At 53.7% G+C, this 14,927-nt stretch overlaps 1 protein-coding gene across 1 annotated transcript; it reads left to right on the forward strand.

Moving 5' to 3' along the window:
- Positions 1–3,610: 3,610 nt before the first annotated feature.
- TUBB6 (tubulin beta 6 class V) lies at positions 3,611–13,071 on the forward strand. Its single transcript, XM_061170413.1, has 4 exons — positions 3,611–3,744; positions 4,032–4,140; positions 5,665–5,775; positions 11,745–13,071. Exons 1-4 carry the CDS (start codon positions 3,688–3,690, stop codon positions 12,806–12,808), a joined length of 1,341 nt encoding a protein of 446 aa, XP_061026396.1. The 5' UTR covers positions 3,611–3,687; the 3' UTR covers positions 12,809–13,071.
- The last annotated feature ends 1,856 nt before the right edge of the window (positions 13,072–14,927 follow it).

The raw sequence follows: 14,927 nt of genomic DNA on the forward strand, positions 1-14,927 counted from the left end.
CTTCAAAACGGCTTTGTTGAGGGTGCAGATGGCGGAAAAGCCCAAGAGTCAGCTCAGAGCCTCGGCACTGGGCACTCGGCACTCCGTGGCCCCTTCCCGCTCGTCCCAGGAATCCAGACCACCACCACCCCCGCCCCCGCCCCCGCTCCACAGCACCACCCAGCCTCCACTCCCGGTCCCAGCACATGCCCCTGCCTGACAGAGCACGGGTGGACAGCCACTCCCTTCCCAAGCACCGTCCTTTGTCCACCAAGAGTCACATCACATAGAAGCACAATGGTCCCATGTCATTACACTTGTCAAAACCTAGGGTTTTAGCTGCAAATAAGGCCACAAGTGGCTATCACCAGCCTGGTCCCAGAGCTTGACCTGGTCCCTTGGGGTCTTTCTCCAGGGGCTCCTCAGGATTTGGAGAGGACAGGATGGAACCTACCTCCCCGTCACCATGACTTTCAGACACGGGCAGGGAGCAGTGAGACCTGTCCCCGGGGTTGGGGGGCTTTTTCCCACCTATATCCAGACCTGGGCAGTGGCCCCAGGTCCTTACCCCACGTGGTGACCATGGAGGAAACAGGGCAGGGCGAGGGGCTGTGGGAGGTGGAAAGCGAGCAGACAGGAGGCGAGGACCCAGAACTCTGTCTCTGTCCAGACCGGGCCCTGGGTGGCGCCCCTCCCACTTGGGGCCACCGGGACCTCAGGACTCCCTGCCCAGACATCCCTGAGCTTGCTTCAGGGCCCCCTCCTCCCACTAGTGACTGTGACACGGAATGTGGGCCAGGGATGGCCATAGTGGGGGGGGGAGAGATGGACCGAGGGTTGGTGTGCACAGGAGATGCTTCCCGCGTGGGACGCAGGAATGGTTTCCGCAAGCCTGATTTGTAGCTGCTGTGTCTTTAGCCTGCCTGTGCCCTTGCTTGGGCCCCGTCCGTGTTAGGGGCAGGGGATCTTTTCACTCCCACCTGCCTCAGCGGCAGTGACACCTAAACTTGGAGGGGTGGCATGCAGATTCTGTACAAAAGCGTCTAGCACTGAGCCCTTGTCACCTCCCCCTCCCCCCCTCATGGTGCAGGGGGCAGGCTGGGCCGCTGGTCAGCAGGGAGAGTCCATCAGAAACTCCAGTAAATCAGCCTACCCCCCATCAAATCCAGGTGTCCCTGAGGCCATGCCAACACCTATTCTCTGGCTCCAGTGAACACCTTGGACTCAAATTCCACCCAAGGACTAGCTTTGGTGAGGTGGCCATTTCAACAAAGCACTGAAGCTGCCGACATGGGCACTTCTCTTTACTCAGGGGCTTGATTCCGCAGGGACTGAGTGACCAGGCTCTTCCAGGAACCACAGCCCCTCCCTCCACTCCCTGCACCAGACCAGCACCAGCACACAGATAAAGGGAGCATTTCTTTGGAGTCAATAATTAAATTGAGCGACGGCAACACGCAGCCTAAGCAAGGGTGCTGGGTTGTCTCGGGTCCTGACTGGGGGCATGGGCGGGGCCGTGCCCCCTAACCTGCTTCCCCAGGTGCCCTGTGTGTAAAGAGAGGTATGGGGACCTACAGGAAGGCAGAGAAGCAGCATTGCAGGGGAGTGTGAGGGGGACAGGGCAGGGATCTTAAGGTTAAAGAAACTGACCCCTGAAATTGGGAACGTTTGAAAAACTCCAGAAGAAAACATTTTAAGTTCTCCACTTCTTTCAAACCACACACACACACACACACACACACACACGCATGTGCGCACGCGCGCGCGTTAGGATTTCCCCAGAGTTTTCACGCATCTAAAAGGAAACTGGTGGTGCCAATGACAGAAGGGTTGCTTCCTCATCATGGGGCATTTCCACTTGGCTTGGGGTGGGGTGGGGCACAGCCCCCAGTTTCCACACTCTCCTCACCTGAAGTGTTCACGGGGAAACTCACACACACTCAGACTGAAGGTGCCAGGGGCTCAGATCCCCCAGGACAACCCTTTCCTTTTACAGACGCACAAACCCAAGCCCAGAGGATCTGAGGTAGCACGGAGCTAGTTGGAAACGGAGTCGGGACTGAAATCCAAGTCACCCTGACTCACTGCAAAGTGGTCATTCCTTTCCACCATAGAGGACTGCTTGGAAGGGGGACCGCAGCTCCTGAGAGCCTAATTCACGCCCAGAAGTGACCTCGACTCTCGCCTGGCACACAGGAGGCATTTGTGGCACAGAAATACCTGTGAGCCGCCTGGCCAGCTGGGCTGCCCACAGGAGTGGCCTGGAGATTCCTGGGTGTCAGGTGGAGCCGTGCCCCCGGGAGGCTGGCAGCGGGGGCCCAGGCTGCTGGGGTGACAGCCCCTGGGGGTTGAGGACCACTGAGAAGGTAGGGTGGGGGACCCAGAACCCTGATGCCAGCAGCTAAGGATTAAAGACTGTTTACCTGCTGGAAGGGCTGTGGGCAAACACTGGGGAAGGGGAGGGCGGGGGTTCAGAAAGGTCGGGCTGCACCTTGTAAAAGGAACAGGAAACCAAGCTTTGCACAGCAGAACTGTCTCCTGGGCCGGGGGAGGGCTTAGCTCATTCCACAGGGAACCCCTGACTTTCCGTGGCCCCAGCGGAGAGAGAAGACACACGAGCTCCATAAGATCGAAGTTTCCTCCCTCCTCCAGCTTCGCACTTATTCACACGCAGGAGGTCCGCGTCCACACCCCCTCCCAACAGCAAGGGAGGCCCCGACCCAGCGATGGGGAAAGTGAGGGAACTAGGCAGAGAGCCCAGACCCCTGCCCCTTCCGGGACCGACAAAGAGCCTTTCCTCCCAGATTCCGGATGGAGAGGCTGCGTAAACTGTGCAGGGCGGGTGTGTGTGTGTGTGTGTTCGTTTTCAGGTCCAGCCATGTGTTCACTTTAATCAAACTCCATCACAAACTGTTCCAAGTGCTCAGAACCGAAGGGCACCTGTATTTCGAGATGGAGATACAGTAGGGCGGAGACGTAAGAACCCGTGCCGGAGCTTGAGTCGGGGGGCGGGGGTCAGAGTCGCCCCGAAAAACTCCACTCCCGTGTCCCACAGCCCTCTACCCGCTGGGTTTGAACCCGTGGCGGGCGGGGACCATGAGCACCCCTAGGCCCGCGGTCCGGGAACCCGCGAGGGGTCTCCGGTTTCCCTCCGCGCGGGGCAGCGAAGGGGTGGGGGGCGAGCTTGTCCTTCCCGTCCGCCCACCGCCCGCTGCGTCTCCGCCCCGACCCACTCGGGTGGGCGCCCCAAGGACCGGCTCCTTTCCGGCCCGGCCTCCCAGCAGGGGTCCCTCCACTGTCCCGGGTCTGTTCTCCCTTCTGGGACCGCGCAGGGTCGAGGCAGCCCGGGAAGAACGGCCCCTGGGTGGGGAGCCCAGGGCGCGCAGGCCGCGGGGAGGAGCGGAGGGAGGCGCACCGACCGCTGGGGGCCCGGGGTGGGAGCAGGGGGAAAGCGCAAGGACCGCGGGGGCGACGGTGCGAGCGGGTGTGAGGCGGGAGCTGGGAAGACCCGGCCAGGCCCGGGGAGATGGGGGAGGGCGCACGGGTGGCGGGGGCGAAGGGGGCGCGGCCAGGGGGGGGAGGGCCCGGCCATTGGCCAGGGCGGCTGGGGGAGGGTCGGGGAGGGGCGGCTGGCGCCGAGTCCAGGGCGCCGAGCTGCTGGGCCCGCAGTCGCCGCGCTGTCCGAGCAGCGAGCGCCGAGCTCGCGCCATGAGGGAGATCGTGCACATCCAAGCGGGCCAGTGCGGGAACCAGATCGGCACAAAGGTGGGCGCGGGCCGGGCCGGGCTCCCTGCGGGTGGGCGGCCCGCCCCTCCCTAATCCCTCGGGCCGGGGCAGCGCGGGAGGACCGGCGCGGCCGAGGGGGACGTCACTGCGGGACCCGGCCCCGCTCCCCGTCCCCGCGGCCCCGGAGCGCCCGCTGGCAGCTCAGGCGCGCCTGGAATTGTGCGGCCGCTCCCCGCGCGCCGCCCGCCCGCCGGGCCGGCCCTAGGGGAGCCGCGGGTGCCAGGGCCCCGGGCTGACCGTCTGTCCTTCGCCCCGCCCTTTGCAAGTTTTGGGAAGTGATCAGCGACGAACATGGCATCGACCCTGCTGGAGGCTACGTGGGTGACTCGACGCTCCAACTGGAGAGGATCAACGTCTACTACAATGAGTCATCGTGTGAGTGGTGCGGCGCGACCCCGCCCTTCCCCCCGATCCCCGGCCATCCCTCTCTGGGACCCCGTCATCGCCCTGTGGGACCCCGGCCATGCTCCCCCTCCCCAACCCGCGGGGCCGCCCGGCGCGTGGGTGGTTCACTCTGGAAAAATCCTCCCAGATGCAGCGGGACGCCCGACTCCTCCCTCGCTCCCGCTGGGGCGGGAAATCCGACGTCAGTTGATTTCAAACAGCATCTCGTCCTCCCCGGCGGGTCTGAGCTCTTGAAGCGGACCCGTTGCTGCTGTGAAATCAGCTTAGTGGGTCATGTCCGGCTCTTATTAAAATTTATTTTATCTTTAAAAATTTTATTTCTTAATGAAGGTTTTTGGCTAAAACTTTGAAAAACACTCCCTCAAATGATTTTTCTGGCCCTTTGCAGACCTCCAAAAAGACTTTACATCCCCTGGAAGCTGCAACTACAGACAGAGAGGGTCATTGTCTGGTGGAGTTTAGTAAAAATTCCAGGTTGTGGTTTATCCAAGTTTGAGAATAGTATCACCCCTGTCCTGGGTAGCTACATCTATATGGTGGTTACATTATACTTTATTTTTGTGACAACGTTTATTATAAAAGTGATACATGCCCTTCACAAGACAACACAAAACTAAGACATTGAAGGAACACCCAGGAAGTGACAGGAGCTGCCCTTCCATACACATGTGTCCCCGGCCCCAGAGATAAGCACGCTCTGTCTTTGGAGTTACTGCTGCTTGTCCACACGAGAGCTGGGAAGAACAGGACACATAAATTACTGGGTTTTAAAAAGGTCTGGAACAGCAGGACATGGATGGTGAGATTCCTGGATGGAACTGAGAAGAGGGCAATATACATTGCACTTGCTGGTCACCCTCAGGCCTAGCCTGGTGACATTCTTTCTTCAGCCTGGGTGTGTGCGTAGCAGGACGGGTTGTAGAGCAGTTCCCAATGCAGTCCTAGTGACCCCACCCTCATGGGGACAGTTTCTTGCCCAGTTGGTGTGAGCGTGTGCTTACAGATGAAACGGCACACGGCCACACTTGTCCATAAATGAGACAGTCTCCCGGGAAACAGCCGTGGACGCACCTGGAACAGGTGCTCAGACTCGCTCGTGGGTTCACGTGTGTGTGAGGGAGGGAGGTGCCAAAGTGTCCCGGCAGCTCGGCCACTCGCTGCAGCAAGTACAATTTCTGTGGAGCTAAAAAGTAGAACTGCCCACGGGTGAGAACTGGAAAATACAGGCGGCAGGAGGTCGGGAGACCTCGTTTCTCATCCTGCCTTTTCCAGGAACTTCCTGTGCCCTGTGCTGGGCTGGCTTCCTCATCCGGCCAAGTCCACGGTGGACTGTGTACTCTGGGGCTCCCCTCCCCCAGGGCTGAGATTCTGTGACTCTAAGAAAGCCCGCTCTGTACATCCCAGGTGGCTGTGCTGGTGGGACTTGCTCCCGGGAAGTCCATTGCCTTAGGAACCAGAGACTGACCCTTGTGGGTGGGCTCTGTTCTCTTCCAGCTCAGAAGTATGTGCCCAGGGCTGCCCTGGTGGACTTGGAGCCAGGCACCATGGACAGCGTGCGGTCTGGGCCTTTCGGGCAGCTCTTCCGGCCTGACAACTTCATCTTCGGTAGGTTCTGTCTTTCCTCCTTTCTTCTTCCTCTTTTTTATTTTTTAAACATCCAGCTAATTTGGGTGCAAGATTAAAAACATCACGTGGTGTAGAAAAGCTTAGAATGGAAATCAGCAGTCCCCAGCCCCATCATAGGCAGCCTCTTTAAGAAAAGTACCCTCTTGGGGAAAAGTAACCTTTGATTCTCTAAATGAAATGCTTACTGGTGATAGTTCTTGATTTTGAAAATTTTTAGACATTAACTTCTTTTTCCCTCTTATAAATGACTATACTAATATGATAATAATAATTTGCCTTTGGTTTTTATGTTGCTCATCTTTTAACTTCAGTGTGTTTATATCTATATTTCTTCTTCCATCATCTATAGACAGTTGTTCTGCTTTCTTTCCGAAGGTTGGTACCATATGAATTTATTAGTTTTATTGGATTTGGGCAAATCTTCCTTCCCCCTTCCTCCACCCAGAAAATGATGGCAGCGCCTGTTCCTCTGCAAACTCCTCAAGAAAATTATATAAAATTAAACGAAGTGGCACTGTTAGTGTGACCAGCCTCTTTCACCTTGGAGCCATGGTTTTGGGAGTCAAGGTTACTTCAAAGTGTACAAGAGGAGGCAGAATCTTGGAAGATTTTATTGGTACATGAATTGATTCCCTTGTATTAGAATCAGGCAGTGACCTGTTATAAAGGTACAGCGAGGTACCTTCAGCTGGGTACATGTTCACGAAGTTTATGAGTCCTCTTGGTATCATCCCCTTCCCCATCACAATGACAACCTACACAAGCAATGGGACAGGCGAAGCTTCTGATAATTTGTTCAGGGGTTTTTGTCACCTTTGATATTTCAAATAGACCAGGACGAAGGTTTCTGGTGTCCCTTTCATTACATCAAAAAATCTAAATTAGCAGTATTCTTATAGTCTACAGATGGGGACATTTATATTCTTTACCTTTTGCTGAACTAGACTTTTCATAATTGTTCTCAAGCAAAGATGCTTCAAGATCCTACCATCCAATATGGTAGCCACTAGCTACATGTGGCTATTTAAATTTAATTAAAGTTAAATAAAATCAGTCTACTTCCTCAGTTGTACTCGACACACCCAGTGCTCAATAGCCAAGTGTGGCTAGTGGCTACCATATTGGACAGTGCAAAGATACAACAGTCCCATAACTGCAGAAAGTTGTATCAGACAGCAGTGCTCACAGCCTTGATAGAGATATTCTACCAAATTAGGGGAACGAAGATGGTACTGATATGAAATAGCTTTAATAGTAATTTTAAAAAGTTGACACTATTTTTAACTAAGAAAATAACATGTTTGCCATGGGGCATGGAGAGGACCCAGAATGTCTGAACGCACTGTGGTGTGCTGTTAGGCTCAACAATTGTTTTTAAGTCATTCTCCAGTTAATAAAAGAGGCCGAGTTGCCTGTGAATGGAGATGGTTCACCCCCATTGCCTTCAGAGTTGGTGAATTAAAAAAAACAGTGTCATTCCATTTTCAGATATAGTTTGAAATAGTTTTAAAAAAAACATTGACTTGAAGTAACTAATTTTAAAAGTGGAAGTTCTCTGCATTTGAGTTTTAAACATGAATACGCTTTAGAAAACCCCAGTTTTTTCTTAACAAACTGCTCGTTGCATAGCAGTCATGCCTATTAGTGGGAGAGAGTTTTGTGGGACAAAGCGAAGCACCAGGAAGGTTGACCTTAGGCCTCTCTGTACGTGTAACTTTCTCTTCCAGATTCAGGGCTGGAGGGGAGTCCGGGAGCACGTAGCCCTAAGCTTTACCCCACACCCCGTGTGAGCTGGAGGTGAACCAGGGGTGGGCTCTGAGGCCCCTGGGATCTGTTGCAGCTTCGTGTTCTACAATCTGGAGCCACTGGTTAATGTCCCAACCTCTATTGCAGAAGATGTTCAACTCCTGACCCCCAAATATTTAACTGGGAACGCCTGTTGCTATGAGACAGTGGCAAAATATTTTCAGAAGCCTCCAGCTTCCTTCTTTTGTCGATGGCCGAGAAAACCTCATGGCTGATCACGCTGTAAACACCGAGGAAGCCAAGTGGATGATGTGAGCTGGAGGGAGGGGAGGGTCAAGGCCAAGGGGCTTCACTGGCTGTGGCTGCCTGTCGCCCGGTGTCCCCACTGCCCTCCGGTCATTGGTTTCCACGCTGTTTAGTGAAATCATTCTTAGTCCCTCGGAGCAGCTGAAGGTGCATCTGCTCTTCACCAAGCTCCAGGCGGGAGGCTGGCCCGGCGAGTGATGGCTTGGTGGGGAGGTGCGAGAGTCGTGGGGGCCTAGGAAGGATGTGATGGTTTTCCAGCCTCATATGAGAAGGAAGCCAGCCAGGTTTCACCGTAAAGGGAGTCTGTGTTCGTGAGCGAGAATGCAGTTACCTCCTGGGGGGGGGGGGAAATGCCCCAAGGGGCCGTGGCAGGACTCAAGGCTGCCCCTCTGGAGTCTGTCCATCTCTGCCCCCGGCTCGATGGCCTCGCTGATGTCACCAGTCTTCTGCTCATAGATATTTAGCTCTTGACCTTTTCACTGTTACAGACTGCTCCCTGGTGAGTCTCTGTCCACATGTCATTCTGCACGTTTTGGGTAGACTCGCTGAGTCAATGGGACCAACTTGGATCCTTGTCGCTGACTTGCCCCCTGTGGAGGCCCGTCCTCCTCATGCCCCCAGTGGCTCCAGTGTGTGGGGGGGGGGCCTTGCCCCAGACCCCCGTCAGCACGGTGTTACCAAGCTTTTGAGCTCTGTCAGCTTCATGGAGGGTAATCGAATCTCCTTATTTAGTTTGCATTTCCCTCGTGAGGAGTATGCCATGGGTTTGTTACTTGCACTTCCCTCCCTGCGATCTGTGCTTATATCCTTTGCCCATCTTCCTAAAGGCTGTCGTTGTCCTTATGGATTTGTAGGACTTCTTTAGATGCTTCCGAAGGGATTCCCTTGGTATAAGATACGAATCACTAATAGTCAGTACATCTTAAACTTACTGAAGAATCACAGAATTTCGGTGGTTCTTCTTTTACAGACTTGCACTTTACACCACAGGGCTTAGCACTGATAAATGCTGTGCAAGATCCAAAGACATTTGAGCTAAGACTCCTTCCCCATGTGTGAGGCCGCCCCCCGGGGTAACTGCAGAATCCAGGGGTGTCTGAGAGCAGGCCCCGCCCCCAAGCGCCCAGAGCCTTCCTTCTGCTGTGGTGCTAGGTGGGTCTCCAGGGGCAGCCCCGGCTGTGTCACTGCCACAGCTCAGTTTCCCCCATCGGTGCACGGGGGTGGTGGTGAATTGTTGCCACCAGTGGGGTAGACAGAAATCAAGGGAATGTCTTTGGCGTAAGGGGGGAGAGGTCTGCACAGCATGTGCCAGCAGCGCCTTGGCCCCTCTGCTCCTCTTGTTTTCTGAGTGCACCTGACACAGCCGAATCCCCTGCCCGCTCCACCTTCAGCAGTGGGACCACCGTGGTCTCTTTTGTTCGATATGTAGGGAAAGTTTGATAAGGGGGCTGATGGATTTATTTTTAAATTTTTTATAATACATGATTCTTTTCAAAACCAAATTTGATATACCCAAACTGATGAAATACAATGCCTTTAAATAGCCTTCCTTGCTTCCTCAATAGCTGACCATTTTAGCTGCACCTTACACTGCCTAATTACCAGTTAATGAGAAATGGCAATGCCTTGTCTTTTTAATTTATCTTTAAATCTCTGAATCATTTACTTTGATTTTACTGCTTTTTGTAATTTACCTTACAGTGTGCTCTAGAATTCAGTTCTCAGTGGTTTCTCTAATATTCCTTAAAATGCATATTAACATATTGATTTGAGTTGAAAATTAAAGTCATGTTTTTCTGACAGAAAGTAAGTCCAATCTACAGAATCGCTCTGATAATGAGGGCTGCCTTTGCCAGTTAGGTTACATGGCCAATAGTTTTTACAACCTGAATAAGCTAAATCTGCAACCTAAAAATTTTGACAAAAATATATTTAAAACATTTCGTTAAAAACCATATTTGCAAAGTTGTGTTGGAATTAAGATTTCAAATTTTCCAACCCTTTCTCAGTATACTGGACCACACAAAGAGCCTTTCAATGAAAGAGCATTTGGTAAGTCTTGGTGCAAAGCCTTTTGGACCAACAGAAGGAAAGTGTGATTGATACAAGTCAGGTGTTTCCAATTCTGCTTTCCACAAAATTGAGTTTTGGGCTGAAAGATGATTAAAAATACCTTTTTTTCTTTTTGGCCGTGCCACGTGGGATAGCCAGGGAAGTCCCTAAGAATACTTTCTGATGATAGATCACTATTTGACTTTTGGCATTTAACTCTGAAGATCAAATAATTCAATGACATTGTTAGAATACAACTGATTCCATTTACATATTTATGTGAACAAGACTTCTCAGTATTTATGTATGTAAAAACAAAGAAAAAGGAATAAAATGGATGCCAAGTACTTCCCTGGTGGTCCAGTGGTTAAGACTCTGCATTTCCACTGCAGGGGGCACGGGTTCCATCCCCGGTCAGGGAAGATCCCACATGTGGTGTGGTGCGGCCAAAAAAAAAAGAAAAAAAAGGATGCCAAACCTTGTCTCATTCTGGCAATATCTGATGTTCACACTTGGATAAATGAACTAATTGAAAAGAATACAGTTATTGACATTTTAAACACCTTGTGATCATAGGAATTTTTTTTAAAAATTCAATTTCAACTTAGGATTTATTCCTTTTTTTTTTTTTGGCCGCGCCGCGCAGCTTGTGGGATCTTAGTTCCCCGACCCCTGGCTACGGCAGTGAATCTGCCAAGCCCTAACCACTGGACCGCCAGGGAATTCCCTATTCCTGATCTGTACATGGACTCTGCGGGATACATTTAATAGAATGATGTAACATGTTTGTTTTCAAAAGGGAGTATTTATAGTACCTCGGAAATTAAAATATCATTTGCAACTATTTGAATTTATGAAGACGTTAGATGTCAGCTTAACGTTGGGGTATGTAGTTTTTAAATATTTTCAGGGCTACAGAGCAGTGGTGTCTGAAGAGCACTGCATTACAGGAAATGTGCAGTGTCCAGAAAAGCAAAAACGAAAATAAGTTCCTCCCGGTCCTCTTTGCCAGATCTTTTTAAGTGCATCCATTCAAACAAACACAGGCCTGTGTATACAGCTTGGAAAAAATGCTTTGTCTACTGATGGAGCTTCCATTTTATAACGAAGTGAACTGAAAATTAGGATTTTAAATTGAGCAGCCAACCTTTCAGATTAAAAATTTCTTCCATAAAGTAAAGTAGAAATAAGCATGTTGGGGAAAATGCACTGTTGTTTAAAACAAACAAACAAAAAACCCAAAACAGACTAACGAGAAGGTCTCTTTCTAGTTACTTGAACTCCTTGGAAAAAATACAAAGACTTTCACATATGTTAATCTTACCACGACTGACTGGAAGCAATTTGAGGGCAGGAATGACTTCCTGTGCTGGGTGTTTAATTACAGGTGCAAAATAGTGGGTGCTCAGAAACTGTTGCAACCGTAATTCTGGATGATGAACGAGGAGCCCTGTTAACGTGAGAAAGTATTACTGTTTCGAAAAGAAAGTATTTGTGCATAGTACAAAATTCAGAGAGCCCAAAGGAGAGGGGAAAGCAATTTGTTTTTTAATGTATACTTTCTGTTCTCTTTGTCTTTTACCTTGTGGGAGAATTATCTACTTAAAAACAAGAATGGAATTACCAGGTCAGAACACGCGTACAGCTTAAAACTGGTGGATTTCCCTTGTCTGAAGCAGCTGCCTGCCCTCCCGCGCTCCTGCAGTGCTGGGGGACCGGGGCCCACTTCTCGCTCTATTATCTAATCGTTTCCTAACACATTTTAAACATACTAACGGCCCCGCGCAGCTCCCCCCGCCCCATAGCCCTGTCTGAAACGTGTCCCCTCTCTTGCTTGACTCCAGGACAGACTGGCGCCGGGAACAACTGGGCCAAAGGCCACTACACGGAGGGCGCCGAGCTGGTGGACTCGGTCCTGGACGTGGTGCGGAAGGAGTGCGAGCACTGCGACTGCCTGCAGGGCTTCCAGCTGACCCACTCGCTGGGCGGCGGCACCGGTTCTGGGATGGGCACTCTCCTCATCAGCAAGATCCGCGAGGAGTACCCCGACCGCATCATGAACACCTTCAGCGTGATGCCTTCGCCCAAGGTGTCGGACACGGTGGTGGAGCCCTACAATGCCACCCTCTCCGTGCACCAGCTGGTGGAGAACACGGACGAGACCTACTGCATCGACAACGAGGCCCTGTACGACATCTGCTTCCGCACCCTGAAACTGACCACGCCCACCTACGGGGACCTCAACCACCTGGTGTCGGCCACCATGAGCGGGGTCACCACCTCCCTGCGCTTCCCCGGCCAGCTCAACGCCGATTTGCGCAAGCTGGCCGTGAACATGGTGCCCTTCCCGCGCCTGCACTTCTTCATGCCCGGCTTTGCCCCGCTCACCGCCCGTGGCAGCCAGCAGTACCGGGCGCTGACGGTGCCCGAGCTCACCCAGCAGATGTTCGATGCCAAGAATATGATGGCGGCCTGTGATCCCCGCCACGGCCGCTACCTGACCGTGGCCGCCGTGTTCCGGGGCCCCATGTCCATGAAGGAGGTGGATGAGCAGATGCTGGCCATCCAGAACAAGAACAGCAGCTACTTCGTGGAGTGGATCCCCAACAACGTGAAGGTGGCCGTGTGCGACATCCCGCCGCGCGGCCTGAAGATGGCTGCCACCTTCATCGGCAACAGCACAGCCATCCAGGAGCTGTTCAAGCGCATCTCGGAGCAGTTCTCGGCCATGTTCCGGCGCAAGGCCTTCCTGCACTGGTTCACGGGTGAGGGCATGGACGAGATGGAGTTCACTGAGGCCGAGAGCAACATGAACGACCTGGTGTCTGAGTACCAGCAGTACCAGGACGCCACAGCCGACGAGGGCGAGGAAGCTTTTGAGGACGACGAGGAGGAGGTCAACGAATAGAGGTGCGTCCCTGCCTTGGATGCCGCGGCTCAGAGGTCCTTCCTCCAATCCTGGTGAGTCTCCCGGCCGCCAAGGGGAGCCCTGGTCTGAGTGTGTGGGGACGGGCCCCTCGCAGAGGCAGCGAGACTGTCCTGTCCGTCATCCGGGATGAAGGACATCAGAAGAGCGGGGACTGGCATCCCTACCCAAACATCAGACCAGAGAGGACTTGAAAGAACTCATGGGCCATAAATAAAGGGCTAAATAAATAAACCTCACCTTCTCTTAAGTGTTCAACCATGTCTGGGAATTAGGGGGTTAGAAACGGTGTGTTTCATCCTGTGATGACACCTGGAGCCACAAGGTGCCGCCTCGTACTGGATGTGCAGCTCTGAACTCGGGAACAACCTGGTCACAATAAACCCTAAGTGCCCTTGTCTCTCCCGCCTCTGCTTCCCCGACAGCACCCGCCCCTTCCTGGGGTGCAGCCCTGACAGTCCACTCCACGCAGGGAGGGGCTTCACTTCCGTTGGAGGCTCTCGGGCAGCCCTGAGATTCTTTAATTGGTGGCTCCTATGGAAAGCAGCACACCCCCAAATAAAAGCCCTTGTCCCCGTTTGTACGTCCCCAGCACTTACATCCCCACGAATCTTTCCTGCGTCCAGCCCTAGGCTAGTCCGCCCAGCCTCCCCTAACCACCTGGCTGAGATGTGGAGGAGCCACAGAAAATGACCCTCAAGCTTCCAGCCAAAGCTGGGGACACACAAGCTCAAGGTGGGTGGGGTGCCGGGTGGCGGCTCTGGGAGCTGCTGTGCTTCCTTCTGGGGGTGCAGGGCCAGCAGGCAGGCCCCGCACAGGGCACAGGATCCCCCGCCCCCCCACCTCACGGTGTCTGCTCCCTAAGACGCCTTTTAGGCTCAGCCTCCACGGGGCGAGCGGGCTCGCTTCCCAGGTTCTGGCTTCTTCCCCCTGGAGGGCACTGTGAGCCCAGCTGCTTCAGCCTAGGGAACACGAGCGTGTCACTGCGGGTGGAAGCATTTTAATGCTAGTGCTGGACCCCCTGCCCAGCCTCCCCACCCCTCGTGGGTCCCTGAGGAACTGCTGAGCTGAGCCCCTACCCCATGGTGGCCCTCTGTAATTCTGTGTCCGCTGCGCCTTGGACAAAGTGACCCACAAAACACGCAACATGGCTTGAACCGAGGTGAGATCCCGTTTTTGCAAAAATCTAACCATTTTGTGAGACTACGGTGAAAATCTCTCACCGCCCCCATCTACGCTGGACCCTCACTAGGTCTGACGGGCCTTGGAGGGGAGACGGGTGCCCTGAGCGCCTGCTGGAGGCCAACCCTAAGTCAGGCCCCGACACACTCACGCTGCGCGGGTGCCGCACTGAGGCCACAGCGGCCACTCTGGGCCCCACTGGCCGCCAGCCATGCAGGACCTCATACAGCGCAGGGGAGATGTGGGTCACCACCCGAGCGCCATCAGGCCTGACTCACGACTGGCACCACCCAGGAGGCTCAGCAGGGGTGGCGCATGCCGGCCTCCTCCCTGCAGGGCTGTCCTCCTCAGGTAACAGCCTTACTCAACAAGCACCCAGAGCATCCCGTGAGGAAGGGAAGGGAGGCTGTGATCGGTACCCCTGCAGCCCCAGCTCCCGGGATGCTGTGATGCTGTTAGTGCTTCTGTGGCCTGGCGAGCTGGAGTGTGGAAGAACGGTCCCAGGATGGGCAGGGGGGCGGGCGCCACCTGGGCCACCTGCCACCCCATCGGTCCAGTGCTCCTCCAAGACGCCAGCCGATTCTGTGCCTGAAGCCTGACAAGTCACGTCCCACAACACATCTGCGTCAAGAACACACAAGCAAGTTGGAATAACACTAAAGGAGACAGCTAAAAAGTATTAAAAATGCAGAAATGTGTGGTGCCTCCAAGTCCAGATAATGGCATTTGAAGACCTACATCTTCTTCGGGCCACCTTCCGGTGAGCTCTGACCTAGGTCTGCGGCACTGTGGACTCTGGCTTTTCTGGAACCACAGCAGCACGTCACTCCCCTCTAACAGTAACAGTGACCTCGCGGAGGGCGCAGGGCTTCCCACCCCCGTGGCAGTGCCCTGCAGTCCAGCCTGCCAGCCCGCAGGC

This window comes from Eubalaena glacialis, chromosome 15, assembly GCF_028564815.1.
Source record: "Eubalaena glacialis isolate mEubGla1 chromosome 15, mEubGla1.1.hap2.+ XY, whole genome shotgun sequence".
Classification (NCBI taxonomy): Eukaryota; Metazoa; Chordata; class Mammalia; order Artiodactyla; family Balaenidae; genus Eubalaena; species Eubalaena glacialis.

Coding starts and splice junctions, on each gene's coding strand:
- TUBB6 (XM_061170413.1), top strand. CDS start 3,688: ATGAGGGAGATCGTGCACATCCAAGCGGGCCAGTGCGGGAACCAGATC. Junction 4,141..5,664: donor CTACTACAATGAGTCATCGT/GTGAGTGGTGCG, acceptor GTTCTCTTCCAG/CTCAGAAGTATGTGCCCAGG. Junction 5,776..11,744: donor GCCTGACAACTTCATCTTCG/GTAGGTTCTGTC, acceptor GCTTGACTCCAG/GACAGACTGGCGCCGGGAAC.